The sequence below is a fragment of the Juglans regia genome, chromosome 13 (genome assembly GCF_001411555.2).
Source record: "Juglans regia cultivar Chandler chromosome 13, Walnut 2.0, whole genome shotgun sequence".
In the NCBI taxonomy this organism is placed as follows: Eukaryota; Viridiplantae; Streptophyta; class Magnoliopsida; order Fagales; family Juglandaceae; genus Juglans; species Juglans regia.
The window spans coordinates 4,954,840-4,981,824 of record NC_049913.1 but is presented as its reverse complement, the minus strand read 5'-3'; the positions used below and the strand labels follow the sequence as shown (position 1 = coordinate 4,981,824).

The 26,985-nt window shown below is 36.9% G+C and overlaps 2 protein-coding genes across 13 annotated transcripts; one reads left to right on the top strand and one right to left on the bottom strand.

The window, feature by feature from the left end:
• Positions 1–72: 72 nt before the first annotated feature.
• LOC109020163 (probable 1-acyl-sn-glycerol-3-phosphate acyltransferase 5) lies at positions 73–4,987 on the bottom strand. 7 transcript variants are annotated; one of them, XM_035684202.1, is made up of 5 exons: positions 4,819–4,987; positions 4,557–4,585; positions 2,370–3,324; positions 2,053–2,183; positions 73–732 (listed from the first exon to the last, which is right to left on the bottom strand). In XM_035684202.1, exons 3-5 carry the CDS (start codon positions 2,939–2,941, stop codon positions 308–310), a joined length of 1,128 nt encoding a protein of 375 aa, XP_035540095.1. In that variant the 5' UTR covers positions 2,942–3,324; positions 4,557–4,585; positions 4,819–4,987; the 3' UTR covers positions 73–307. The 7 variants fall into 7 exon arrangements, with proteins under 7 accessions (XP_035540095.1, XP_018858125.1, XP_018858126.1 ...); XM_019002580.2 differs by lacking the exon at positions 4,557–4,585 and having other exon boundaries at positions 2,370–3,101; positions 3,223–3,324; XM_019002581.2 differs by lacking the exon at positions 4,557–4,585 and having other exon boundaries at positions 2,370–3,019; positions 3,223–3,324.
• Positions 4,988–5,645: 658 nt separating this feature from the next.
• On the top strand, positions 5,646–26,977 carry LOC109020166 (phospholipase A-2-activating protein). 6 transcript variants are annotated; one of them, XM_035684196.1, is made up of 24 exons: positions 5,646–5,823; positions 6,121–6,452; positions 7,437–7,540; positions 7,687–7,755; positions 9,957–10,017; positions 11,032–11,171; positions 17,653–17,842; positions 18,193–18,254; positions 18,790–18,878; positions 19,787–19,859; positions 19,945–20,004; positions 20,203–20,349; positions 20,448–20,486; positions 20,674–20,711; positions 21,372–21,458; positions 21,595–21,760; positions 22,039–22,164; positions 22,371–22,507; positions 23,601–23,677; positions 24,037–24,106; positions 24,736–24,801; positions 25,788–25,937; positions 26,512–26,601; positions 26,707–26,977. In XM_035684196.1, the coding sequence occupies exons 1-22, from the start codon at positions 5,764–5,766 to the stop codon at positions 25,920–25,922; spliced, it is 2,328 nt and encodes a 775-aa protein (XP_035540089.1). In that variant the 5' UTR covers positions 5,646–5,763; the 3' UTR covers positions 25,923–25,937; positions 26,512–26,601; positions 26,707–26,977. The 6 variants fall into 6 exon arrangements, with proteins under 6 accessions (XP_035540089.1, XP_035540087.1, XP_035540088.1 ...); XM_035684194.1 differs by having other exon boundaries at positions 20,671–20,711; XM_035684198.1 differs by having other exon boundaries at positions 5,647–5,823; positions 22,039–22,116.
• Positions 26,978–26,985: the final 8 nt, after the last annotated feature.

Here is a 26,985-nt window from a genome sequence, read left to right as displayed (position 1 = left end):
CACATTGAGGTACAACTAATACTAACGTACATAGTGCGAGCATGCAAGCAAAACAAGAGAAAAGCCATGGCAAAGTTAAAAGGAAAATGCATTATTGGAAGAGGTAAACAAGATCAATGATCAAAAGATAATTCATACAACGCCATTTAAGGAGAACATTAATGTTGGAACCCTCAATACAGAATCATCTGTACCAGAGAGGCAGAGACTGTCCCCCAACTTTACTTGAGGAAAAACCTTAAACCTATGAACCTTGGCCCTACCATAAAATTACAACAACAGAACTCATATTCCTGCTCAATACATACTAGAGAAAAGCTTTGACGAGGCAAAAAATTGGCACCGGTCGAATATTAAAGTAGGTTGCAGATGCCAGATAAGCACAGACCAAAGACACGTATATTTTGAACCAGACGGATGAGAAAAAGGTCAAGTAAATACAAATGCTGATCAATGCAATAACCGGGACAATATTGACAAGCCACTTCTCTGTGGAGAGCTCCATTTCCGTTCCTTCTTGCGGAAAATGGCCTTGAATATAAAAGTTAGACAGTAACTCATCTTTGAGACGAAATGTATCCATCAACCAACTAGAAATCTTGTCTTCCGATGTTGGGATATTGTCGAGAGGGATGCGTTGAACATGAATATGAACCTCGGAAGGGTCTACCCCGAAGACATTGTCCAAGAAAGATGGACAGCGATGCTTGTAGCCAATGGTTACATCATAAACTGCAGTGCATACAAATACCATAAGATATGAAGGTGTAAAAGGAAGAAAGTCATCAAGGGTGAATTGCTAAGATTTAGAAGCAGGATTGTGAAGAGTTCAAAATAAAGGGGGAAATTAAACTTTTCTCTCACAAACTACCACCTATTTTCACTTTGCATCCAAACTGCTACAAGCTTTAATGTATAACCAAAACTACCAATATTTTCAATTTGCACATTTGGCAGATAAAAAGAAAAAATTGAGAGTGCAAATTTATAATATAGTTGGTTTAGGTGCAAATTAAAGCTTTATAGTTTGGAGTGCAAAGTGAAAAATATGTGATAGTTTGTGGGTGGAATGTGTAATTCCCCTTTAAATAAATAATAGTGACCTTTCATATGGAATGCTGACATGAGACAGCATTTAAGAAAAAAGCTCTTGTAGATTAGATTAAATAACACTCATACCTAAACAATAAAGCAGATTATACAAGTCCATTTGTTTTCACTCCAATTATGTTGTATCCTTTAATACCTCATTTTTAACATTGACAGCATATTACCATGAAAGAAATAAGATTCAATCAGACAATGATTGTAGCAAAATGATCCTGCATATGCATATGAATGAAAGAATAACCCTGCAACGCATATAGTGATGTATAGCATTTCAAATTCTATTGCATCTGCTCTCATCACGTCTAATGTTGAAGGCCATACCAGTGCAAACAATTCAGGAAAAATATTGGCTGGAAATACAAGTCTGATCATAAATGATTACAACAAAAAACATTTCAAAATATAAAATCACAAATGGCAGCAAATCACATTAAGTCCAACGTTTAACTCAAGTGCCACAACCATCCACAAAGGCCAATACCTCCAACAAGCTTTATCATAATATGAGCAGCAGTGTCAATACTACCCTATGGTTCACATATTATTTGATCAACTTCACCAGTTGCAATCGTCGATATCCGAATCATAAGCTCTAGAATCTCCAGGCTTTGACAGCATTTTTACACCTCTATTACACACTAAAAAGCAACAATTAAGAAAAATATTTTTTTTTTATAAGAGATTTTATGTATTGAAATAGGCATAGCCAAGTACATAGGAAATATACAAGAGGAAACACCTAGTTAAGAGAAACAATAAAGGAAAATAATTAGAAACTAGAAGCAAGACTTCAAGAATTTCTCCCCGGACCAGGAATGAAAACATCATCCAAATACTAGTACAGCAAAATATTCAATAATTTCCACTCCAATTATGAAAATGATAACAAGTAGAGTTGATGCAATAGTCATTTAAGCAATATATATAGACAAGTAAGACAACCTGCATCCAAACAGTCCCTTAACTCTTCCAAGCAGGCACAGAAGCCCTTTGTTTTTGGAAGCAACACATTTTTTAGGATGGGCAAGCCATTCTCAGCAGCATATTTTTTATTTCGAATGCATTTCTGCTCACTGCACAAAAGAGTTGGACGAAATTAAAAGACATCAGTAGTTAATATGGATAAGCAATAGGGCACAGAAAGCACAATTTCCATTCTGGTACATATACACTGAATACATCTGGTTCATCATTTAAAAATAATACCAAATCAACTCGAAGGATCAAAAAGAGAAAGAAGAAGAAATACAAGATATTACGTGAAATCTGTGCCTTCTGGGAAAAGAGCAAGCCAGAGGGGATCTTGAGGATCTTTAAATGTGGAAAGCATCTGGCGCATGGTAGATTCGTCAACCTCCCACTTCCTCTGCACTGGGATGAACTCCAATATGTGAAATCCCCAACCAAACACTGGTAGTTTCATCAAAGTGCTTTTAAGAATATACTTTATGCATCCCAGGCTTCCCTTCCGCAATGCAAGATCCCACAAATACATCCAATCAACTTCGGTTCTATGGTTTGCAATAAGCAAAACACGTTCCCTTGCAGGAACAGTTTCCCCAGAAAAAACAACTTTAGTCTTGTTTATCTTTTCAAAGAGAAAAGGCCACAAAGCCAGCCAGGCACTAAAGAAAAAGGATGTTGCCTTTCTGCTGTAATGAATGCTGAAAATTCGCAACATAACAGCACTCAAAAAGCCAAAATACACTAACATTATGAACGCAGTTGAAAGTAGCACCAATAAACATATTAAACCCCTACACGCCCTTAGTGGAGTTAACTCATGGCGCCTTTTTCCCTCAGTTGAACTTACGCGCTTATGATCTTCCATGCGGTATCAAACTTAGTTACAACCTCCCTGCCCAAGGTAGCTGCAACACCTCTGCACGACCTATGTTTGATAGCTTACCTAATTAGGATGTTCTTGACATTAGTATTGGGTCTCAGAGGGTTGTTAATTGTGAAAAGAGAATTTGGAGATGAACAAGCTCCTGAAGATGGAACAAGGGAGTCATATAATGAAACACAGTCTCGCTTTGAGCAATGATAAAGACTGGGCTGGGGGGAATCTAGGGTGGTTTAGTTGGTTTAGTTAACAAAAAATGCCCTTACAGGAGGGAATTTCTGTAAAAGTTGCTGACGGCACCAGCACAACAAATGCATGCAAGGAAGCTACTCGTGGAACTGGAGGAATCAGGACACTGCACGTTTGCCCTGCAGAAAGAGAGTCAGGAAGAGACTCAAAAATTTCATTTGTCTTGTAACACAAATATGCAGTGTAAGCCTGGAAAATAACTGAAAGAACCTGTTGATGTGAAATGATGTGCAGAAAAGCTGGGAAATTCATTAACATGTAATAGCAGGAAAAATAGCAGAACTTTCAAATTTTGAAAGCTCATGGCTGCGAGATGGTTCAGTCATCATAAAGACTTCTGAGAACAAATTAGCTCAATGATTTTTGCTTCACAGTCTAAACATCCCTAGAGCATAAGCTTACATATAGTTTTGAGAGAACTTTTTTTTATAAAGTTATTGATATATTTGTAGAAATCGAAGGGGTGCTACTCCAATAGACATGAAGTACACATTAGAAACACATAAGTAGAAAATAAAAAGAAGAAGATTTTGAAAATTAGGGAAAGAAAAACAATTGTAAACTGCCCTCCAAAAGTAAATGATGTTGTTTTAAAACTTCCTTTACAATTAGATTTGGAGTTGGGAAGTGTGCGCAAGTTGCTCCACATGAACTTAACACTACATATGTGCATTTCTCTTCCAGTGAATTAGCAAACTATGGAAAACATTGTAATCTCGCAACTTAGACCTTATAACCAATTATGCCCAAGAAATTCAAGCCCATGATGAAAGCATTAGTAGTGTATACTGTAAAGGCTTTGTATTGAAGTATTGATTGAGCTTTCAAGCCAATAAATTACAAAAAGAAATCAGATTTATATCGTATGGGAGACAAAAGAAATTAACAAGACAAAGGAACTCAATCAATGACAGGAGCAGAACCTAAGAGAATCTAACACCCAACAGTTAATTAGTTTATCCCTCATTTCCAATACACGACGTATCCAAACCTTAGTTCAAAAGATAATGAGAAACCCGGATCTGCTCACAATATAGTAGCCCATACGTACTTAACTACTGTAATTAGATACCAAATCCAACCCTGATAAAAACCCAATACCATATACGCCCCCAAAATAGATGACACAATTATTACAATTATGAAGCTCAACCTAACTTTTTTTTTTTTGTTAAGTAAAAATGAAGCTCAACCTAACCTAGTATTCGACTTTCCTTAAAACTTCCCCCAAGTACCTAAAACAAGCAACATCGAAGGACATCATAATCCTAATCCAAATGAAAACGTCACGCGAATCGGAAAACAACGGATCGAATCAGATTTCATTACGAAATGAGAATCCCACGGAAACCTCGCTTGATTGCGGAGAAAACAGAGGAGCTGCAAGTGCACAGAACACAGAATCTTAGCAGCACGTTGCCTTCTGTTTTTACTTTCAAAACAAACATGAAAAAACTCAAATGAGCCAATGAGTTCGAACTACGCTTGGATCAACCGGAGCATTGAACGAATACTCGGAGAAACAAGTTTCCTCATGTACTTGTCAATCATTTTCTCGGCAACCAAACGGAGTCTTAGAATTAACAGTATGTATGAATGAGAGAGTGGCTTACGAAAGATTGGATTTGGAGCGGGCTTTGACGGAAAGAAAAAAGTCTGCCTTTGGGTGCTCCTACAACACTCTAAGAGGCTTCACACTGTGAAGCTAACAAGTATCAACCAGGCGAGGCTGTGAGCCTGTGAGAGTCGGTGAGACTGTTTCAGCGAAGAAAAAGGTAAAAAGAGGTGAGAATTAGAAAAGGAAAAATCTATTTATCATCTCAATTTTTATCATTTTCTTATCATCTCATATTATATGATATTAAATTTATAAATAAAATATAATAAATAATTTCTAATTATTTAATATCACATTATAAAATAATAAAAATTAAAATAAAAGATAATATTACTCATTTTATTTAACCTTTTAACTTTTATCTAATTTTCAATCGGAGAGAAGTGTGTGAACACGGATGTTTGTAATTACAAATTTTGCCACGAATCCCATCCTAGATCCTGTCTATTTTTGGTATTGACAGGGTGATACATAATTAAATGTATCTTATTAATTAACTAAATAGATAATATAATTTGGCTATATTTGTATGTCAAAATCTATTTAATTTATTTTAAATTAATTATTAATAAGATAAATTATATTTTTCAATTTTCTATAAAAAATTAAACATATCTTAATAAAAAATACAAAATAAAACTGTCTACGAATCTACTCAAATCTTACCCTCATATTTTCTCTGTTTGGTCGAGTTACGAGACTCCTTAATTATTGGGCTGGATTGTGCGGGCCGAAAGACCAGGCCCCCAGCTCATAGTCAACCATGTGTAATCGTTTTCTTGCTCGCCAATTTTCTCTGTTTCCTCTTTATACTTTGCTTCGTTTGTTCCAAAAGCAAAGGCTCCCCGGTCCCCCCACCCCCGCTTCTTTCGGCTCTCACTATTTCTACCTAGTTCTCTCGCTTCTGCTCCCTCTCCCTCTCCATCTCTAAAACTTTCACATGGAACTCGATTACAAAGAATACCAATTGCGCTGCGAACTGAGAGGCCACGAAGATGACGTAAGATATTCTCCAAATCCATGCCCTTGTCAAAACCATTCTTTATTTCACTTTTTCCGTCTGTTTTTTACGTTTCATATTTACACTCTTTATTACTTCGAAGTTATTTTAAACTTCTAAGAGTCGCTTATCATCAATTGTAAACTAGAATTTTTTTCTTTTGAAATCTGTAATTTTACCTATTTCTGAAATGATTTCCACTGATGAAGATTGCTAATTTTTCAATCTCAGAATCATTGAATTAATTGTGCTGTTGGCTGAAATTCTGTTTATTTTTGTGTAAAATACGATGACTAGGCTCGTGGAATTTGTGTGTGTGGCAATGCGGGCATAGCCACGTCGTCTTGGGACCGAACCGTGCGTTTCTGGTCCCTGGATCCGTCGGACCAGCGCAAGTACGCGCCCTCGAAGATTCTGTTGGGCCACACGAGCTTCGTAGGCCCGCTGGTGTGGATTTCTCCCAACGAGGAGTTCCCAGAGGGCGGTATTGTGTCCGGCGGTATGGACACGCTTGTTCTGGTGTGGGACTTGAGGACTGGCGAGAAGGTGCAGACGCTGGAAGGTCACAAGTTGCAGGTGACCGCTGTTACGTTGGATGACGGAGACATCGTATCAGCCTCAGTCGATTGGTGAGTTTGTGTGCTTAAGCTGATTTGCTTGTATAATTTAGCCGAATTGTTGGTTGATATGCGCTGTGTGCCGTTTCTCATTATTGTCGTTTGTGAGTTCAAAGTCGTTCCTAATTGAAATTATTGCCTGCTGTGCATGAGAATAGAAATGTAAGCATAGTATTTTAAGAATTATGTTGTTAACTTGTCATGTTGATGACTCAGAAGTTGTGTCTTCTTCAGTCAACTTACGAGTTTTTACCTTGATGGATTTTTTTACTCTCCCTGTTATGTATGGGAACAAAAAGAATTTTTTTTCCTGGAGGTTATTGATTGGTTATATATTTTTAATGAAATTTATCGCTCATAAAAAAATCGATTTAGTACTTTTATTTTGTAGCCATATACTAATTCACTAGTGTTTATTTTTATTGTTTTGGCCCGTTCCAACCAGTAGATACCGGTTTAAAACACTACAGCTGCAACCCCTTGAATTAATTCTATCAAAAAGAATTATATTCTTTGTTTTGCTCAAGTGAATTTATCAGATTAAGTGCCAAGGGACACAATTCAACTAAATTATCATGGAAGGCCAAAGGAAAAGAGAACATATTGAAAATCCATTAATCAATCAAATGGGAAAGAGAGAAGACAGGTCTGCTTTCCACACGCATGTTAAAGCAACACTTAAAATCACTTATGGAGCTTTCTATCAATTTGGAAGTCTAATGATATTGCCCTGCCCAAGCATGCGAAAATCAGGAATAAGAGGACTGCCATTTGAACTGCATGGCTTGCTACGTGCGAATTTCTTTGCAAAATCTGTGTGATGTCTTTATATCTGTCACTTTGATTAAACATTGATATATGCATATTATGTTTTCATTTTGTTATGTTAGCCATGTTATTTGAATTGTAATTTTATTGCTTGCTATATCCACAAAGTTTAGACTCATATTTTCTTAATAGTTTCGATTAGGACCTTATTTGGCTTCTTTGGTGCAGTACGTTAAGACGTTGGAGAAATGGCCAATCCATAGAATACTGGGAGGCTCATAAGGCAGCAATACAAGCAGTTGTAAAGCTGCCTTCAGGCGAGCTTGTTACAGGTGTATTGAATTCAGTGGATGGGTGACAAGTATATATTGTTTATTTTATTTGTTAGTTTTCAAACTGACCGTCATCGGAATCAAATGCTTGGATCCAACTATTGTTTTGAGGATGAACTTACATTTGTTTTCTAACCATGATTTAGGTTCAAGTGATACAACTTTAAAACTTTGGAGAGGAAAGTCATGTGTACACACTTTTGTTGGGCATTCAGGTATTTTTATCACTTTTGCCATAAGTCAGAAATGGAAGAATCTTATCATGAGGCTTATGACTTTCATGGCATGATTGGTAAATATTTTGACATGGAAAACCTTCACAGTTTTAGTACTTTAAACGTTTTTTTATGGGCAGTGCTTTACATGGCTGAATTTATTAAACTGTGGAGATTAGTGTGATCATATTTTCAGTATTCCAGGTAGTCATAACATTTTTGTTGCTCAAGTGTGAGAGCCTTACCGATGAGCTCTAGTTTAAAGGGCACCTTCGCCTCTTTTAACAGAAGGGTGAAGGGTTTGAGCCCACATGTAGGTATTGAAAAAAGTGTGAGAGCCTCCAATTTCGAAATCTTCCCCCGGCAAGGCTTGGACTAGAAATCTCAACTTTTGAGGAGCTAGTCCTGCATAGTGTGAGTTATGCACCTCATAACTTCAGGCTTGTCTCCCCCTTTCCCCCTACTTTCGAGATGGTTATTTCAATCAATTAGATTACATATGATAGCACCTTTCATTATGTAACTGATTTTGATTAAGGCACAAATGTAATAGTGGTGTGGCTTGAATTGAAAATAATCAGAGAGATGGCGTTCTTTAGTTGGGTGGTTGCTCTAGGGAAAGTATAGACTACGGATAATCTTAGAAAACGTGGTTTGTGTATAGCCGATTGGTGTGTCATGTGCAAGAAGGATGGAGAATCTGTAAACCATTTGTTTTTACATTGTGAGGTGGCAAACTCTTTGTGGTATGAGGTTATTGGTCGGACAGGTTTATTTTGGGTGATGCCTAAGGAAGTAGTGGAGTTTCTTGCATGTTGGTGTGGTTGTGAGGTGAGGAAAGATGTTGTTGCTAGGTGGAGAATGATTCCTTTGTGTTTAATGTGGTGTCTATGGTTAGAAAGAAATGGGAGATGTTTTGAAGAAAAGGAGCGCTCTTTTGAAGATCTTCGAAACCCTTTCTTTTCTACTTTGAGTTTGTGGGCTAAGATCTTTGTAAGGAATGATGAGAATGTTTTTTTTTTTTTATAAGTGAATGATGAGAATGTACTGAATCTGTTTATGTTTTAGTTTTCCTGTTTTCTAGAGTGTAGTAGGTATTTCCTTTATATACTTCCTGTATACTTGGGCTATGTCTATTCATGATAAAAAAATTCTTATTAATTAAAAAAAAATCGGAGAGATGCACATTATGCTTGACGTTGTTTGTGGAAGTGGTGATAAATACACCCAAAAGTTGGCCATAATGATTAGCCAACATTGGCTGACCTACAAAGATAGATGGTTGAATTAGAATTGGAATATATTCCCCATGAATTGCAAGTGCAGTGAAAGTTTTTCAAGTGTGGACAATTCTAGGTTTAATTTTGTTCGTTTTTTAGTATGTGGGTTTAATTCTTCTACTAACAGAGGATGAAATTAATTAAACCCACATACTACTTGTCACTCTAGAAATTTCAGGTTTTTAGTCCGTTCTTTTTATAAGGTGCTTAATTGTAATTCTGACTATGTATTCCCTTGGAAAAGCATTTGGAGGGTGAATGTACCTACTAAGGTGGCGTTCTTCAGTTGGGTGGTTGCTCTTGGGAAAGTATTGACGGTGGATAACCTTAGAAAACGTGGTTTGTGTATAGCTGATCGGTGTGTCATGTGCAAGAAGGATGGTGAATCTGTAAATCATCTGTTTTTACATTGTGAGGTGGCAAAGTCTTTGTGGAATGAGGTTATTGGGAGGATTGGTTTATATTGGGTGATGCCTAAGGAAGTTGTGGATCTTCTTGCTTGTTGGCGTGGTTTTGAGGCAAGGAAAGGTGTTGCAGCCAGATGGAGAATGATTTCTTTGTGTTTAATGTGGTGTTTATGGCTAGAAAGAAATGAGAGATATTTTGAAGACAAGGAGCGTTCTTTTGAAGATCTTCGAAGTTTTTTCTTTTCTACTTTGAGTTTGTGGGCTAAGATCTTTGTAAGGAATGATGATAATGTACTGAATTTGTTTGTCTTAGTTTCCTGCTTTATAGAGTGTAGTGGGTATTTCCTTTGTATACATTCAGTGTACTTGGGTTGTGCCTTTTCTTGGTAATAAAATTCTTATTAATTATCGAAAAAAGAAATTAATTGATGAATTGCATAATTTATTGCTCAATTTTTTGGTGCTAGGTAGTTATTATCTTAAGCATGTATCTGTGTGACTTGTGGATTTGCAGATACCGTTCGAGGTTTGGCAGTGATGTCTAGTTTGGGAATCCTTTCTGCATCACATGATGGGTGGGTTTTTTGTTGCAATAGTTTTGTTATTTATATCCTGTTTTGGGCGTTCTCTTTTAATATTCATTTTCATGAAGAGCATTTTTTTGGGGTGAGTGCCTAATGTGATGGGGAGGCATTCAAAGCAAAGATACTCTGGAATTGAGAACGAAACATAGGGAAATAAACCAACAAAATGGATTTAGTTTCATGGCAAGGAGACATGCAGCTAGCAGACATTTGAGTCAAGATGCCTTCTTAGTAGATTAAGCTTTCTAGTAGGAAGCATAGAGAAGTTGGATCTATTGAAGCATTACTTACCCCCATAGTTGTTATGGTTTTTCAAACTACATTCTTGGTCCTTTTTTTTACTTGATCAATAAATTATGATGTGAAAAAAGGTTGAGAATCTTATAAAAAAACAGCTTGAGAATCTTGAAATTTATATATCCTTCCATGAATAGTTTGACACATATTTGTTACTGTTTATGTGAATCGTCACCATAAGTCGCCACTCTGGCTTTGGATTAACTTAATCAATAGTTTTTGTCAGAATAATATTTAATCCATTACCTATAAAAAAAAAGAAATAATATTGAATCCACTGAGACACTATGGATTTTAAGCAAATTGTTGCATTCCCAGCAAGAGAAAAAAGAAAGTGTGGGATCTACCATAGATCTACATTGCATTCTGTTGGTGCCTTGATGATTGATTGGTTAAAAGAAAAAAGGTTTCTTTGGATGGCTGGTTGGTAATTTTGTGATTAAACAATTATCTTCCCTATTCCGTGATTTTGAGAGCATAAATGGTAGCAAAATGGTCTTCATTTTGAGTTAATCATAGGTGCTTCTTAGTGATTTAAGTTTGCATATATTTGTTGATTTGGAAAGCTTTGTCTTCTGTTGGAAATGTTGTTCTCTTTCATCTTTTGCTCCTATTTTTCCCAATTCCTCTTGAATTCTCAAATTTATCTTATCCTTATTTGTTTTGCATGTTAGGTGACCCTAATTTCTATTATTTCCATTCCTACAGTTCCATAAGGTTGTGGGCATTAAGTGGTGAAGTATTAATGGAGATGGTTGGTCATACTTCCATTGTCTATTCCATCGATTCACATCTCTCTGGACTTGTTGTCAGTGGTAGTGAAGATTGTTCTGCAAAGATATGGAAAGGTAGAACTATCTGGTTTTCATGCTTCGTTTTGGAGAAACTATTTACTGTGGATTCTCTAATGTTCTTATTTCTCATGATGCAATTATAATTAAAATCTAGGATGATATTTAAGGTTATGGAATGCTCTATCCTTAAAAGACTTGGATGTGATAATTTCTATTTTGCAATCGTAAAATAAAACTTTTCTGACTAAGGGACAAAAGATTTGCAGAACCTTCATATTTGGAGCTGTAGTCTGGTGATGCCTTCTCATTTTTTTCTTCTTCAGTAAGAATATAAATGTTTATGAAGCAGTGGTAGTTTTTATTGACATTGTTATATCAATTGTGTTTGCTAGTTAAAGGTGTCTTCTTGCAACCACAATGGATAATGTTTGTTCTTGCAATGTAATTTGTTCCAGACGAAAGTTTCTCTCTCCTCCCTATTCTCTCTCCGTACACTCTCTCATTTTTCGTAAGTTGGCTGGAGATGTTATCCATGGGTTTTTGATTGAGTGATTCTTGCATGTATGGGAAGGGAGATGGTTCTGTCGAATACTGTGATCATTGAACTTAAGGCTTTTGAGGTAGTAAGAGATGGTCGATGGGTGATCATCACTGAAAGGGGATGGAAGTTAGTGAAAAGTCTTCGTTTAGAGTTAACCACGGCACGGTGGTTCACAAAGGTGTTGGAGGACTGCTTGAAGATGGGGAGAAGGGAGTTTTACACAGCTCACCATGAAGGAGACGAGCTTCATAGCTCAAAGGTGTTCCACCCCCAAGGGGTGTTCATGGCTTTGGTGGAACACAAACAGGGGAGTCGGCGAGAGTGTATTTTCATTCCTAAAGACAGAGATGGGAGGGGGTGGAGAAAATTGGTGGAGGTTTTGAGGGAGGCTGGCAGAGAAGGATGTTTTACTGGGTCGGTACCACCAGTGACGATGGCAGCGACAAAGCAAGCGCAACCTTCTTCTCGATCGTATATGGAGGTGCTGCAGAAACCAAGGCAAGTCTGCACTCGAGGTCCTATAGCTAGCTTTGGCCTGCAAGGTGGTGTCACCGCTTCTGCAGAGGCTCAACGTAGTGGGGATGGTGGCAAGGGTGCTGTTGGCCTTAATAAGGAAAGCATTCTGCAGGCTCTGTTAGAGATGCAATCGTAGGTAGAGGAATTGCAGTGTAAAATAAACGGTTTGAAATGGTGCGTCAAAGGGGTGGGGATGGGTTTGCTGGAGGTTGGGCTGGATTTGGTGAAAGGCCCGAAATGGGTTTGGAAGGTAAAGGCCCGAAATGGCATCTTGGTGTTTCGGGAGAGTTGGGGGAGGCCAACACGTCGGCACCACCCCTCGCACAGAAACTGTTGCCGGTCCTTGGTGAGTCTTCTAGTGGTGCGTCGGAGCCGGCAATGTCGTTGGAGGAGGGAGGGTGAAATTCTATTTTGCACTTCGCTGGTTGTGGTGGCTTCGCAGGCGCAAGAAGGAGAAAAGGGGGAAAATATGGAGGTGATGGGCTGGCGTACATCGGTGAAGAACTTGTCGGCGAGACACACTTCACGTCGGCGAGTCCTGGGATGAAACAGAACATGCCGATGGAGGGATCTTGTAGTTCTGGGCTGCCACAGAACATGCCGATGGAGGGAAAAGAGGTGCTTGTAGCTAAGGATCTTGTAGTTCTAGAGAGTGGGACTGAGATGGAGAAAGGGAATGTGGAAAGGGAAGGAACGTTGATCCTATTTAAGCCTTCTGGATCAGTGGGTGAGGAGCCTGTATCGGAGGACCCTTCTTCGATAAGTATTATTTCTCCTCTACCTGCTGATTGGGTAATGAAAAATGTGGATGAATTGCAGAGTTGTGTGGGGATTTCGTGTGAGGACTATGCATATCAATTTAGGGCACTATTAATAGCCATTGAGGCAGGCCATTACCAACAGGGAACAAGGCCAAAAAGAAGTAGGGAGTTGAAGCAGCTAGATTGGTCTATCAACTATGATGGCAAGGAGGTGAGCGCAAGCCATGGTAGGAACAACGGGAGGGCTGTAATAGTTGATAAATAAAGCCCAAAATTTTGATCTAGAATGTTAGGGGGTTGAATGAGATCTACAAAAGCCTCTGAATAAGATCTTTGTTAAGACAATGGAAGACAAATAGAATTTGTTTGTAGGAAACAAAGTTGAAGCTTATTACAAGAAGAATCATACGTAGTATTTGGAGCTGCCAGTATATAGATGGTCATACTTAACTTCGAATGGGGCTTCGGGTGGAGTTTTGGTTATGTGGGATAAGAGGATGGTGGAGAACATTGATGAATTTGTGGGAGAATACTCGGTGGGGTGTTCTTTTAAAAATTCTGTAGATGGTTTTGTATGGTCATTTGCTAGGGTTTATGGCCCTAATTTGGATTGTGAACGACGGTTGCTTTGGGATGAGTTTGTAGGCTTATGTACTTGGTGGGAGGTTCCTTGGTGTATTGGTGGAGATTTTAATATGACAAAATTTCCCAGCGAAAGATCAGGGGAGGGGCGACAAAATCATGCTATGGTGGAATTCTCGGATTCAATATTTGAGCTAGAACTCATGGACCTACCTCTCATGGGAGGTGATTATACTTGGTTTAATAACCAAGTTTGGTCAAGGCTGGATAGATTCCTCATAGAGTAATGCTAGATACAATCATGGATTGTGCAAGTGTCGCGCACTTCTTTTGAAAAAGAGTAGAGTCTATCATTAAAAAATTAAATTTTTCATATGGATTCTATATTTTCTCACTATTTTCAAAAGGGGTGCACGGCACTTGCGCATTCCATGATTGCAAATATCATTTCTCTTCCGCATATCTCCTTCATGGGAAATACAATTTCCAGATGTGTGTCAGAAGAGACTTCCTCGGGTATCCTCTGATCACTTTCCCATAATGTTAGACTGTGAGAAATTCCAGGGGGTAGAAGACTTTTCAGATTTGAGAATATGTGGTTAAAAACGGAGGGGTTTGTGGAATTGGTTAGGCAATGGTGGAATTTTCTAGCAAGGTATTGGCTGGAAAATTGAAAGTTTTGAAGATGGATTTGAAGACATGGAATGAATAGGTATTTGGTAATGTAGCATTACTAAAAAAGAATCTCCTACAAGAATTACAAAGCTTAGAGGGTGTAGAAGATGAACGATCGCAAAGGCCAAGTAGTCTCAGAGTTAGAAAGGTTGATCTTAATGAGGGAGATCTCGTGGAGGCAAAAGTCAAAGGCATTGTGGCTAGGGGTGTAAAAATTAATCTGGAAATCGGAAAATGGGCAGTTGGTTTCGGTCTTATGTTTTTTAGAACCGGACTGGTTCACTATATTATATATTTTAAATTAATTTTTTTTATATTATTTATAATTTTTATATATAATTTATATAATAATATAAATTATAATTATATATAAGATAATGTTATTATAATTTATAATATAAAATTTTAATTTAAACATGAAAATTTATTTGATCATATGCTTTAAACATAAATTATATATATTTATAACATTTTATGGCCTAATAAATTCTCAACATATTCCTTTTAATAAATATATAATACATTAGTATATTAATTACATTTCACTTTAATTAATTAGTATACTTTAATATATTAATTACATTTTATGCCATACTAATACTATTAAAATTGGAAAACTGGACCGGAACGGATAAAACCGGAGGTACCGATTTAGGAGGGTAACCGGTGCGTAATCGGAAAATGCAAAACTAGTGCATTGCGGTTCGGGCCTAAATTTTGTCCAAAATCGGACCGGATTGGTTACACCCCTAATTGTGGCTTAGGGAGGGGGATAAATGTACAAAGTTTTTCCATCAAGTCGCAAACTTACATAGGAGGTTTAATGCCATAGAGTCCATGACCATAGATGGAGGTTTATCTTCAAATCAAGCAGTAATAAAAGATCATGTTGCTGGACATTTTGAACAATTGTTGTCGGAACCTTATGCATGGAGGCCAAAAGTAGATGGTCTAGCTTTTGAGGCCATTGATCAAAATAGTATGGCTTGGTTGGAGAGAGACCATTTGGAGAGGAAGATGTACGACTAGTAATTAGAAAAATGAATAAGGATAAAGTGCCGGGCCCAGATGGTTTTACTATGACATTTTTTCAGACTTATTCGGAGGTGGTGATAGAGGATGTTATGCAGGTTTTTCAAGAATTTTTCTTGTTTGGAAAAATTGAGGAAAGTTTAAAAGCTACTTTTATTGCATTTGTCCCTAAAAAGGTTGGTGCAATAGAGGTGCAAGATTTCAGGCCTATTAGTCTTGTGGGCAGCATGTACAAGATACTCGCCAAGGTACTTGCCAATAGGATGAACACAGTAATGGATAAGATTATTTCTAAGTTTCAAAATGCTTTTGTGAGAGGTAGACAAATATTGGATTTGGTTATTATAGCTAATGCGTGCTTAGATAGCAAGCTCAAGTCGGGAGTATCGGGTATTTTGTGTAAACTAGACATGGAGAAGGCCTATGACCATGTCAACTAGAATTTTCTATTCTATTTGTTAAGTAGATGTGGATTTGGGGAAAGATGGAGGGGGTGGATGATGCATTGTGTGGAAACGGCTCGTTTCTCGGTTTTGGTAAACGGTTGTCATGTGGGTTTCTTTAATAGTTCGCGGGGGTTATGACAAGGCAATCCACTATCACCACTCTTATTTGTCCTTGTGATGGAGGTTCTTAGTAGGATGGTGTCGGCTGCCATAGAGGGGGGTTTCTTTTTAGGATTTTCAGTGGGGGCTATTTATTAACCACGACTCCATCGCTATTTCTCATCTCTTGTTTGCAGATGATACATTGCTGTTTTATGAGGATAATGCAGGACATATTCAATCTTTGAAGGCTATCTTACTTTGTTTAGAAGCAGTATCCAGGTTAAAGATAAATCTTGCTAAAATGGAGATGGTTGCGGTGGGTGAAGTAAGAAATATTTGGGTGCTGGCCAACATATTGGGATGGGTGGTCTCTTCGCTGCCGTTGAAGTACCTTGGTCTCTCGTTGGGAGCAACTTTCAAAGCTAAGACAATTTGGAAGGAGGTGTTAGAGAAATTAGAACGTAGGCTGGCCGGGTGGAAAAGGTTATACTTATCGAAAGGGGGGCGGACCACACTTATTAAGAGCACTCTATCTAACCTTCCCGCATACTTCTTGTCTTTATTTCCCCTTCTAGCAAGCATTGCATCTAGGAATGAGAAACTCCAAAGAGATTTTCTGTGGGTTGGGGTTACATAATGTTAGGACCTTTAATAAGGCTCTATTAGGGAAATGGTTGTGGCATTATAATCATGAGAGAGAATCCTTATGAAAAGGGGTGATTGATGCGAAATATGGGAGTGCAAGGGGGGTTGGTGCTCTAATGAGGGGAGGGGGGCATATGGTGTGGGGTTGTGGAATTATATACGGCAAGCGTGGGGGCTTTTTCGAGTAATACTAGGTTGTATTTGGGGGATGGCAGCAAAATCAACTTTTGGAATGATGTGTGGGTGGGAGATATGACTCTTAAGGCTGCTTATCCTAATATTTTCATAATTGCACGAGAAAAGGAAGTTATGGTGGCTAATGTGAGAGCAATTAGACATGATTCACGGAAGTGGAACATCAACCTCATTGGGGAGGCACAAGATTGGGAAGTGAGTGCTTTGGTGGATTTCTTTAGCTTGCTGTATAACATCATTGTTGTTGTTCCAGCTGAAGACAAGATGGAATGGAGACCTTTAAAAAAAGGAAATTCTCGGTACGCTCTTTCTATGACATACTTACAATTCAAACCAGGCCCAATTTTCCTTGGAAGAACATATGGAGGAGCAAAGCACCTCCCAAGGCTGCGTTCTTTGTTTGGACAGCAGCTTTAGGGAAAATTCTAACCATTGATAGTCTAAGAAGGCGTGGACTTATAATTACGGACTGATGCTGTTTGTTCAAAAATAGTGGGGAAACGGTAGATCATTTACTCTTACATTGTGACTTTGCACGGGACATATGGAATTATTTCTTCGGCAGAATGGGATTAGCATGGGTAATGCCGGGAAGGGTGGTGGAACTACTAGCTAGGTGGAGAGGGATCACAGGGACACCACAGATTGTAGCTGTGTGGAAGATGAACTCCTATTTGTATTTTCTGGTGTATTTGGAGAGAAAGAAATGATAGATTTTTTTGGATCATGAACTTTCCTCGGAGGAGTTTAGGCGTTTTTTTTGGAAGATTTTATTTATGTGGACCATTAAATGGTCTCAGCTTCCATGATTTTCTTGTAATAGTTCTTAATTTGGTGTACTCATATGTATACCTCCGGTGTACTTGGACTATGTCTATCTTTATATCAATCAAATTACTTCTTACTCGTAAAAAAAAAAAAAAAAATTGTTCCACATGAACTGGCTTCTTGCAACCTCAATGGATAAAATTTTGGTTCCTGCTGTGTAATATTTCCTTTATAGCTTGGATGTTTATTTGGGCCACGATGTCATGTTTCAGATGGAGTTTGTGTTCAGAGCATAGAGCATCCCGGTTGCATTTGGGATGCCAAATTCTTGGATAATGGAGACATTGTAACTGCATGTTCAGATGGAGTCATACGAATTTGGACGAGTCATCAGGATAAGATTGCTGATTCTCTAGAACTTGAATCCTATGCTTCCCAAATTTCCCAATACAAGCGAAGCAGGTATGATCATCCATCAGCTTCCAGTTCATGATGCACGGGATTTTTTGTAATTTTGGAATAAATAAAATTTAGATAAGCATCCTCTGTGACATTCCTATATAATAGATTTTGTATTCTGGGGACATCCCTCTTTTCCCTTTGTTTTAAATATATTATTAAATTATGAACCTCTTATCTATTTATGAAATTCCCATAACTTTTGTTTGAATACTGTAGCTCTTTATTTATTTATAATTAAAAAAGTAATTTCTGATTTCTGAATTTTATGATTATCACGTGATTTCCATTTTGGATCAACTTTACTCATCAGCTTTTACTCATCTGAATGAATGTCTACTTGTTTGTGTTAGGAAGAGGGTCGGAGGATTGAAACTGGAGGATCTACCAGGGCTGGAGGCTTTACAGGTTCCAGGTGTGATTAACAATACTGATCTCTTTAAACATTAAGTGAATGTTATATTAGTTTAATTGACTGAAAATACTTCGGTTCAGTTGCTGGGTTGATATACATTTAAAGTTGGGACGGGAAGTTTTTTTTTATAATTGAAATAGTTGTAATAAGGACTTCTGAATTGAAGTTGTTGTAATAAGTACTTTTTTAATGTATTATATGTTGGCGGTGTAAATCATACTACTCAATGAAAAGGGAGACTTTCTTCCATAAAAGTTCTGTAAACAAAAAGTAGGAAACATTTCTTGCTTGTATGGTTTGCATGCACCTGGCTTTGTCTTCAATTTTTTATTTTCAAATTTTTCTAAAGATATTTTATCTACTAAATAAGAAGAAAATGAGCTTCCATGAATAATGCAATAGAGACTTTTCCTTTTCCCGTCTTCTTATGTATGCCAAAACCTAGCATTCAGATGTTTCTGCAGGATTGGTATGTTGCACCAGATTGCTGTCTTATACTGATTTATATAATTGTATTTCATCTTTCACTTATCAGGCACCAGTGATGGGCAGACAAAAGTAATCAGAGAGGGCGATAATGGTGTGGCATATGCGTGGAATTTAAGAGAACAAAAGTGGGATAAAGTAATTCATGGTTTCATTTTAATAACCATACCAACAAGTTGCCATATGGTTATATCTTCCATTCAACATTAATTGTTTTCCGATCTGGCGCTAGATACACTTTTTCTTTACAATTTTGTTTTCTTTGTTTTGGTATTTGGTTAGAATACTATATACCCTGTATCTTTGTTCATTTTTTTCAAAAAAATTGACTTCTTTGCTTTTGCAAATAGGAGATTACGACAACTGAAAAGATTTTAGTTTTCTTTTTCTATTTCAGAAGGAAGTGAAGGATCTTTTTGTGTAGAAGGTCGTCACATCCAATTTTCTGTTTGATACTTACAAAGCCGTTGTCTATGTTACATATTTTTGCACTTTTTTCTGTCTTCCCCCCATTTGCCTGACTTCGTTTACATGTTTTTATTTTTGTTACCTACTTAATTGGTTTTTTTTATAGTGCCATTTTAGTAAATTTCTGGCCTCGATATATTTCTTTTCACTGTCCTGTTATATCATTTTATCACTAGATCGATGAGGAATGTTTTTGTTGCAATTTCTTAGAGTGTAGGATATAAAAAACATCCTTCATTTGGATTAGTGTAATTTGGTATCTATTTTGCCTGGGGTTTGAAGCAGTTTTTCCTTATTGTAAAGTTGTAATGCACTTTCATGCTGATGATTTTAATGATGCCCTTATCTTTATCCAGTTATTTATTGTAAGGTTTCCTTCTCTTCTATGCATGCATAAATGTAATTTTGGATTGAATTTTAGCTGGACTTTTACAGATTTTATAATATACAATATTCATTTGGTTTGTTTCTTGGATTCTTTTACATGCTGAGTTTCTTTTGCGTTTTGGTTGTCCCTATATTTTGGTTTTGTACTTTAGAATATTTTTATTTTTTATCGAAACTTTGTTTTTGTTTAGATTGGTGAAGTTGTTGATGGACCGGATGACAACATGAAACGTCCTTTACTTGATGGAATTGAGTATGACTATGGTCAGCATCATACGTTGTTTCGAAACTTGTAATATAGTTACCTTTTTTCAGCAATGATTAAATCTTTCATTCTTTTGTTACTCAGTATTTGATGTCGATATTGGAGATGGCGAGCCTATTCGTAAGTTGCCTTACAATCGATCAGGTATTAATTTTGTTGGTCCCGTGTTTAGCTGCGATGGTTTCATAATTTCTGTATTTGTTGCTCTTCTTTTTATTTGCTGTCTTTTAACATTATAATGATGATTTTGCTGTCTCTATTTTTCTCTTAAAGCTTTCACTTCTCAGTGTTGATGTTCATCTATTACTGTAATAAAAGTAACACCATATTATATATTTCCAGATAATCCTTATGCTACTGCTGATAAGTGGCTTCTCAAAGAGAATCTTCCTACTGCCTATCGGCAACAAATCGTAGAGTTCATACTCCAAAATTCTGGACAAAAGAATTTTAACCTGGATTCATCATTTCGTGATCCCTATACTGGCTGTGAGTATAATGTTGTTATGGCTCTTTGTCATGAAACATTTGTGTTGATAGATGCAGTTGATTCCTTTTCTCTTGATTAATATTTTCTTTTCCTGTAGCTAATGCTTATATACCTGGCGAACCCTCCAGCTTGTCTGGTATGCATCTGTACGATTATATTGTTTAAAAAATTAAATGTTACTATTAGTGTTTGTCACTTTCTTTTAGTTTCACCTATGCTAATAATCTCTTCTATGCTTTTTTGATCGAAATACTCTCTTATATGCTTCTCACTTTGAGACTCTCTCTGAGGCTCGTTCTTCCTTGTTCTTGTTTATTTAGCAGCAGTTGCAGCGAAACCTACTTTCAAGCACATTCCTAAGGTATGCTCTTATGGTTGAATGTAAAAAGGTTTGGATGTATCTGTCAAGTGTTTATTATGCATTTTCAAAAATAATATAGTGAACATAGAGTCATAGTGTACCTTTTTTGAATTGTACTCCGCCTACCACTTTCACCATTTTAGAGTTGGGAGTAACACTTTTTTTTATCTGAGTTGACTGACTTGTAATAACTTATTGATAATTGGTTTACTCTGAGATGCTTATTCTGCCCGGTATTGTTTGTATGTATTTCTGTTAGAATACACTTCAATTGTATTCTCCATGGTATTGGTTGTCAGCTGTTTGATAAAATTATGAGTTCTATTGTACAAATTTCTGTCTTTGCTATTTTTTTGTATATTCTTTCAAACAAATATTTTTATTCTGTTAATTATATGGTAGCTATGCCAAATCATTGGTTTTTTAAGGCTGTTATCAGTCTTTTCTCCCCTGAGCTTTTTGGGTAGAGTTTATTTTGATATTCTTATTCTTTATTTGGAGGCTAGTACTGTTTTTTTATATCTAGTTGGGAATCATTATTTCAATATCTTATCTATGGCTGGTTGAGATCATAAAGTGGGTGATTGAAAGGAGATATGCTGCTAGTTTTATTCATCTGGTCATTTACTTGCCACTGTTCTTCAATCATTTTGTTCCCAGAAAGGAATGCTTGTTTTTGATGTGGCTCAATTTGATGGGATCCTCAAAAAGATTACTGAGTTTAACAATGCTCTACTCTCTGACCCGGTATGTTCTTTGCATAGTTTAAGGGCACATAAAAAATTAAATTCTGCTTCGTTAAAGATAAGAATCTTTGATGCAGCTCTGTAATCTACCAATATTAATTCCTGATTAATGTGGATTTATTGGCAAACTTTTGTAGGAAAAACAGAAATTATCGTTGACAGAGCCTGAGCTTTCCAGATTGGGTGCCATTGTCAAGATTTTGAAGGACACATCACATTATCATTGTAGCAAGTTTGCAGATATTGATGTTGCTTTGTTGCTTAAACTACTAAATTCATGGCCACTTGCAATGATTTTTCCAGGTTAGTCTGCCAAACTTTTAAGGCGCATGATTTTTCCAGGTTAATCTTCATGATGTTCTTCTAGCTTTTTCTAACCCCTAGCTCCTAGCTTGTATTTAGGTTTCTGCTTGTATACTTCCTTTGTACTTGGGCTATGCCTATTTACTTGTCTTAATAGAACTTCTTATTACTTATCAAAATATATATATATATACTCTTTTTCTATAAAGATGGAGTAGCATTATACTTCAAGGAAAATATTTGTGCTAACCTAGTTGGCCTTTACTATCTGTCTGCAGTTATTGATATTTTGAGGACGAGTGTCCTCCACCCAGATTGGGCGACTTTACTTCTCAAGCATGTTGAAGCTGAAAATGGTATCCAAGTTAAAGATGAGCACCAACCGTGTCTTATTTCTGAAAAATGTACCATGCAAATGGTTTAATTGCTTTTGAGTTATGCCATTTTCAGTCCTGGAATCACTTATATGCATATAAAGAGTAACCATTCTGAAATTGTTAAATGAACTTATTATTGAGGTCTTATCAGTTTTTTTTTTTTTTTTATCTTTTTTTTTTTTTTTTTTTTTTGGCCAAATTTGATCTTTACTCAAAACTTTGTGTATACATAGATGTAGTTATGGAAACGATCAAGAAAGTCACGAAGGATCCAGCTATTCCTGCAAATCTTTTAACAAGCATCCGTGCAGTTACTAATCTATTCAAGAATCCATGCTACTACAATTGGTTACATAAAAATTGTAGTGAGGTTGGTAAGAGTATTGTTATTTTCCAAGTTTGACCACATGTAGTCAGCAGTGACATTAGTTTGGTTGTAGGTGTTGTTTGCCTTTTTTGTGTGTGTAACGCATGTGAGCAGGTGGGTGGGTATTGGTGTTCTCTATATGTGTTCGCTAATAGGTGCAGTATTGATTTATGGCTTCCCAATTCTTGCTGGCAACCACCTCTTGCATCAAATTAGTTGTTGCATATGCAATTTTCTCTTCTGTGCTGTCTTATTATATTCTTGAAGCATTTCCTATTAATATATTGGAACTTCATGTTTTCTCACTGACTTCAAATCTTTTTTTTTTTTTGTCTTTAACCTTTTAGTTTCTAAAGCAACATCTCTTTAACCTTCTTAAGGTGTTTGAGATTGAAACTCTCTTTGACAATTCTTTTGATTAAGGGGTTGTTTGGGAATAGAGATGGTTTCATCTCATCTCATCTCAAAATTTCTCATCTCATTTCCTTCCTAAACATCACTCAAACACAAATGTTGTTGCTTCCAATATAGTTTTGACTTGATTAATATCACAAATATAAAGAACATGATTCTAGCAGTATTTGGGGGAAGGTTTTTTACTTGATTTGAGCAAGTTCTTGAAGTATTTCATGAAAAAAATAGCCAACAATTCCTCTTGTTGCTAAGGTTCTTGTCCATTTTCATTTGGTGTTTATTCCCTAGGGCTGGGTATGAAAGGGCTTACCTTGGTCGAGTTTCAACGTCATCAAAAAATTTTAATCAGTGATTTATTAGGATTTTCTTTTCTGTTTCCTCTCCTTTCCAGTCAGGTCTCTTTCCTTTACTAGGCTTCGCGTTTTCCTTGCATATTTTGCTTTTCCATCTGTTTTTTGAGGGTTGTCTGGGGGATGCCCCCGTGCTCGTGCAGTTCGTGTTTCCTTCTGTTTATACTCATGACCAAAGAAAAAATTCTTGATTTCCATGCATGTTTTTAATCGGGAGGAAATATCATGCGTTACTGGATTGAAGCTCAAAATAATTGCTGATTAAGTTTATATGGTCAATGTTTCTCATATACAAATGTTGATATATATTATTTTTCAAACTGATTTTGCAGATTCTTGATGCTTTTTCAAGTTGTTATTCATCTCCAAATAAGAATTTGCAGTTGTCTTACTCTACCTTGATACTCAAGTAAGTAATTCTTGACTTTTGTGTTACTCTACTTTATACTCAAGTAATTTTTAACTTAAACATGCAGTTGTCCTATTTAAGAGAAGATGATTCTGTCCACAAGCAGAACAACCCACACCTTTGTGAAGGGAATCATTCAAATCCTGCATCATAAGCTCAAATTTGACCTATATGTACTGATAGCATAGGCAACTATTTTTTATGCATGTTATATTATTGTTGACACTCCTGAGGAAAAGGTAGAAATTCAGGCATATGTTTATTTACTAATAATTCCATGCCTGTTATGTCACAATTATACTTTCTGTAGCTAGCTAAGTTTGGCATTGACCTTTAGCTTTTCTTGGTGAGCTTCACAGTTATTCTGTGCTGTTAATTGAAAGGAAGGATGAACAAGGTCAATCTCAAGTTCTTTCAGCAGCTCTTGTGGTATGTCTAACTCACATGTCTGCCAATTTGCAAATGTTTACCTTTCACATGCTTTTCTAATTTGAAGTTTTCTTGCGGGGCCTTTTCCCCCTCATTTGGCTTTTCCCCCCTAGGGGTTAGCTCAAGTGGTAAGAGCCTTGGTCTTAGTGGCATGCTCCTTCTAGGTCCAAGGTTTGAAACCTTGGGTGCAAACAATTTCTTGGGGCCACGTCCCATTGGTGAAAAGCCGATGATTTACCTAATCCGTGTGATGCGGATGTGTTACATGGGTCTGGGGTTTAATTGGGTAAAAGACATGTTGCCTTTGCACGGTCTCCTGATTCCTCATCATTAAAAAATTATTATGTGGGTTGGTTGTGAAGTGGCAATTGAGTTCCACCATAGCATTTTTCGTCATAGAACAAATATTAGATGGAGGGACGGCTTTTGGTCTGTACCGCTTGTATTGTTTCTTCGAAAAACTGACCGTAAGGACCTGTTTGAAATTCAGCAAAACCCTTGGGATCATTAGATGAATTTTCCTTATTTTTGAATGATCTCATAGAGCTTTTTAGAATTGAGAATCATCAAAATTCATGTTTTATGATCTTACCTTAAAAAACATGATCTTAAGCTATGGTTTTTGGCAGATTGCGGAAGAGGAAAATGTAGATGTTGATTCAAAGTTCCGTGCTTTAGTTGCCATTGGATCACTGGTATCATCTCTTCCTCTGTCGAGGATCTTGGTTATTGGCATTTTATCAGTTATTCTATTATTGTATATGGGTGATGATGGTGGTTGATTTTGTTGAAGATCTGACCATCCTGTGTAGGTTTTTAAAGATAATCCTTTCACTTTTGGTGTATCAATAATACCTATGAAATGATTGTTCGAAAGTGAAAAATGATCAGATTTACTTTTGTGAACAAGTGCCAAGAGAAGTTACATGTCAAAAAAGTGAGTGAATGAGAGGAAAGTAGCCGAGAGAGAGAGAGAGAGAGTTTAAAGAGAAGTTGGGTAACAAGATAATTTGATACTGAGATTGTAAACCTAGACATTTTTTCTCCATCGTATAGGTGAAGTATTATTAGTGTGCTAGTTTTCTTGTCCAAAAGGCAGTGAAATAGAGTAGTAGCTTTTTTGTCCAAAAGGCAAAAATATATGTTTTGTCTTAGTTTTGTGGAGTTTCGGGTGGTGTGTTTTGTGGAAACAAGGGGTTGGGGTAGTTACAGTTGCTTTGCTGCGGGGAGGAGCTTTTCATCCCAATCAGGCTTGTGTATATTGGATGGACTTACTGGTTATTAGGGGTACTCTATTATGGGCTAGGTGTTCTCTCTTGTATACACCCAATGTATTTGGTCATGTCAATTGATAATAATAAATTTTTAATTATTAAAAAAAAAACAAAAAAACAAAAAAAAAAACAAATATTTTGTCTCTTGTACATGATGTTGTGCATCCATGAAGCCGAATGCCTGGATCTATAATGTTAAGCATGAAGAGGGAGAGAGTTTGGAATTTAGTGAGAAAGAGTCAATGAATAGAACTTATTAAACATAATTCGAACTGGTTGAATAGCAAACGTAGACTCGTTGCATCGAGACAATGTTTTGGTCACATTTATGTCTCTTAATAGCATTTATCCTTTTAGCTGACCAATTGTTTTCTTTAGTAATATCTTTGCTGTTTACCGTGATGCAGATGCTCGAGGGTCTTGTGAGAAGAATTGCCTTGGAATTGGATGTTGAGAGTATTGCCAAAGCAGCAAAAGCTTCTAAAGAAGCCAAAATTGCAGAAATTGGAGCTGACATTGAAGTGTTAACTAGAAAGAGTTGAAACTCTTAGATGCTGGTAACTAATATTCTAATTCTCGACAAATCCTGTGAAATGTGTATGATATGAAAGACTGGGAGATGCATGCGTGCATCTCTAGATGACATGCGCACATACTAATGCAAGCATGAAACACACACACAGATGCACACTGTTCTGGAGATAGCTTCCACAATGTGGTTTATGATGTTCCCTAGCAATTTGTCATAGGTAGACATGAGACATGCGTCAGTAATTGGCTTAGCTGATTTAAGAGTCGGTTAAAGATTATAATATACTTGCCGCCGCCACCCAGCCTGAGTTGGGAAGCTATTCTATTAACAAATTGGACGGAAGAAATATAGAGCCCCAAGGTATTCAGAGGTTCTTGGGGATTTGGTTGGAATCTTCATCTGCCTGCCATAACACTATACTGTATGTATGCACGGTCATACATGGCCAATGCGGTTATGTTTTGAATGAAGTACATGGTCCTTGATAAATCACAATAGCAAAAGGGGATTTCTGAGGCCAATCCCGCGAAGTGAGAGGTTTCAGGCTTGTTTTGCTGAGTTTAGTATACGTAGCTGATACCCATTTTTCAACTTTTCAGGTTTGGTTACATCAACGGCTTGAATTGATACTTAATAAAGAGATGAACATTCGAGAAGGTTGATTAGACAGACTCCACAGAATTACGAAGGTGAGAAACCGGGTCTCTGTTTTCCTGTCGTGTACAAGGAAATACTGAAATTGATGTAGACGGCCGAGAATGTGATTGTCACGAGCTTTCATTTTCTATTTCAAGGAATTTAACCGAATCTAGCTCAGGCCCATGGAGTTCGTCTTTGCTACAAAATGGTGCGTGATGCCTCTTTAATTGTGTAGCTGGCCTCAGTTGTACCTACCATATGCGCAGACCGACCCTTGATTGAAATAATATAGCTTCAAAGAGATGGGAGTTTCACATTTCGGGATAATCTGTAGCTTTTGTTCTTCATATGCGTGCAATCATAGTGAGTAAAATATCAAAGTTAATGTTTCCTTTTAATGGGTTTCAATTCAATGTCTTGAAAGTATTACTACC

What these genes read in the sequence shown, in the direction of transcription:
- LOC109020163 (XM_035684202.1), bottom strand. Translation starts at nt 2,941, where the DNA reads ATGGAAGATCATAAGCGCGTAAGTTCAACTGAGGGAAAAAGGCGCCAT. An exon ending in CCAGAAGGCACAGATTTCAC is followed by an intron (nt 2,184 to 2,369) that starts GTAATATCTTGT and finishes TCTTTTGTGCAG; the next exon opens with TGAGCAGAAATGCATTCGAA. An exon ending in AAGGGACTGTTTGGATGCAG is followed by an intron (nt 733 to 2,052) that starts GTTGTCTTACTT and finishes TATGCACTGCAG; the next exon opens with TTTATGATGTAACCATTGGC.
- LOC109020166 (XM_035684194.1), top strand. Translation starts at nt 5,764, where the DNA reads ATGGAACTCGATTACAAAGAATACCAATTGCGCTGCGAACTGAGAGGC. An exon ending in CGAACCCTCCAGCTTGTCTG is followed by an intron (nt 20,487 to 20,670) that starts GTATGCATCTGT and finishes TTGTTTATTTAG; the next exon opens with CAGCAGTTGCAGCGAAACCT. An exon ending in TAGTTGCCATTGGATCACTG is followed by an intron (nt 24,802 to 25,787) that starts GTATCATCTCTT and finishes ACCGTGATGCAG; the next exon opens with ATGCTCGAGGGTCTTGTGAG.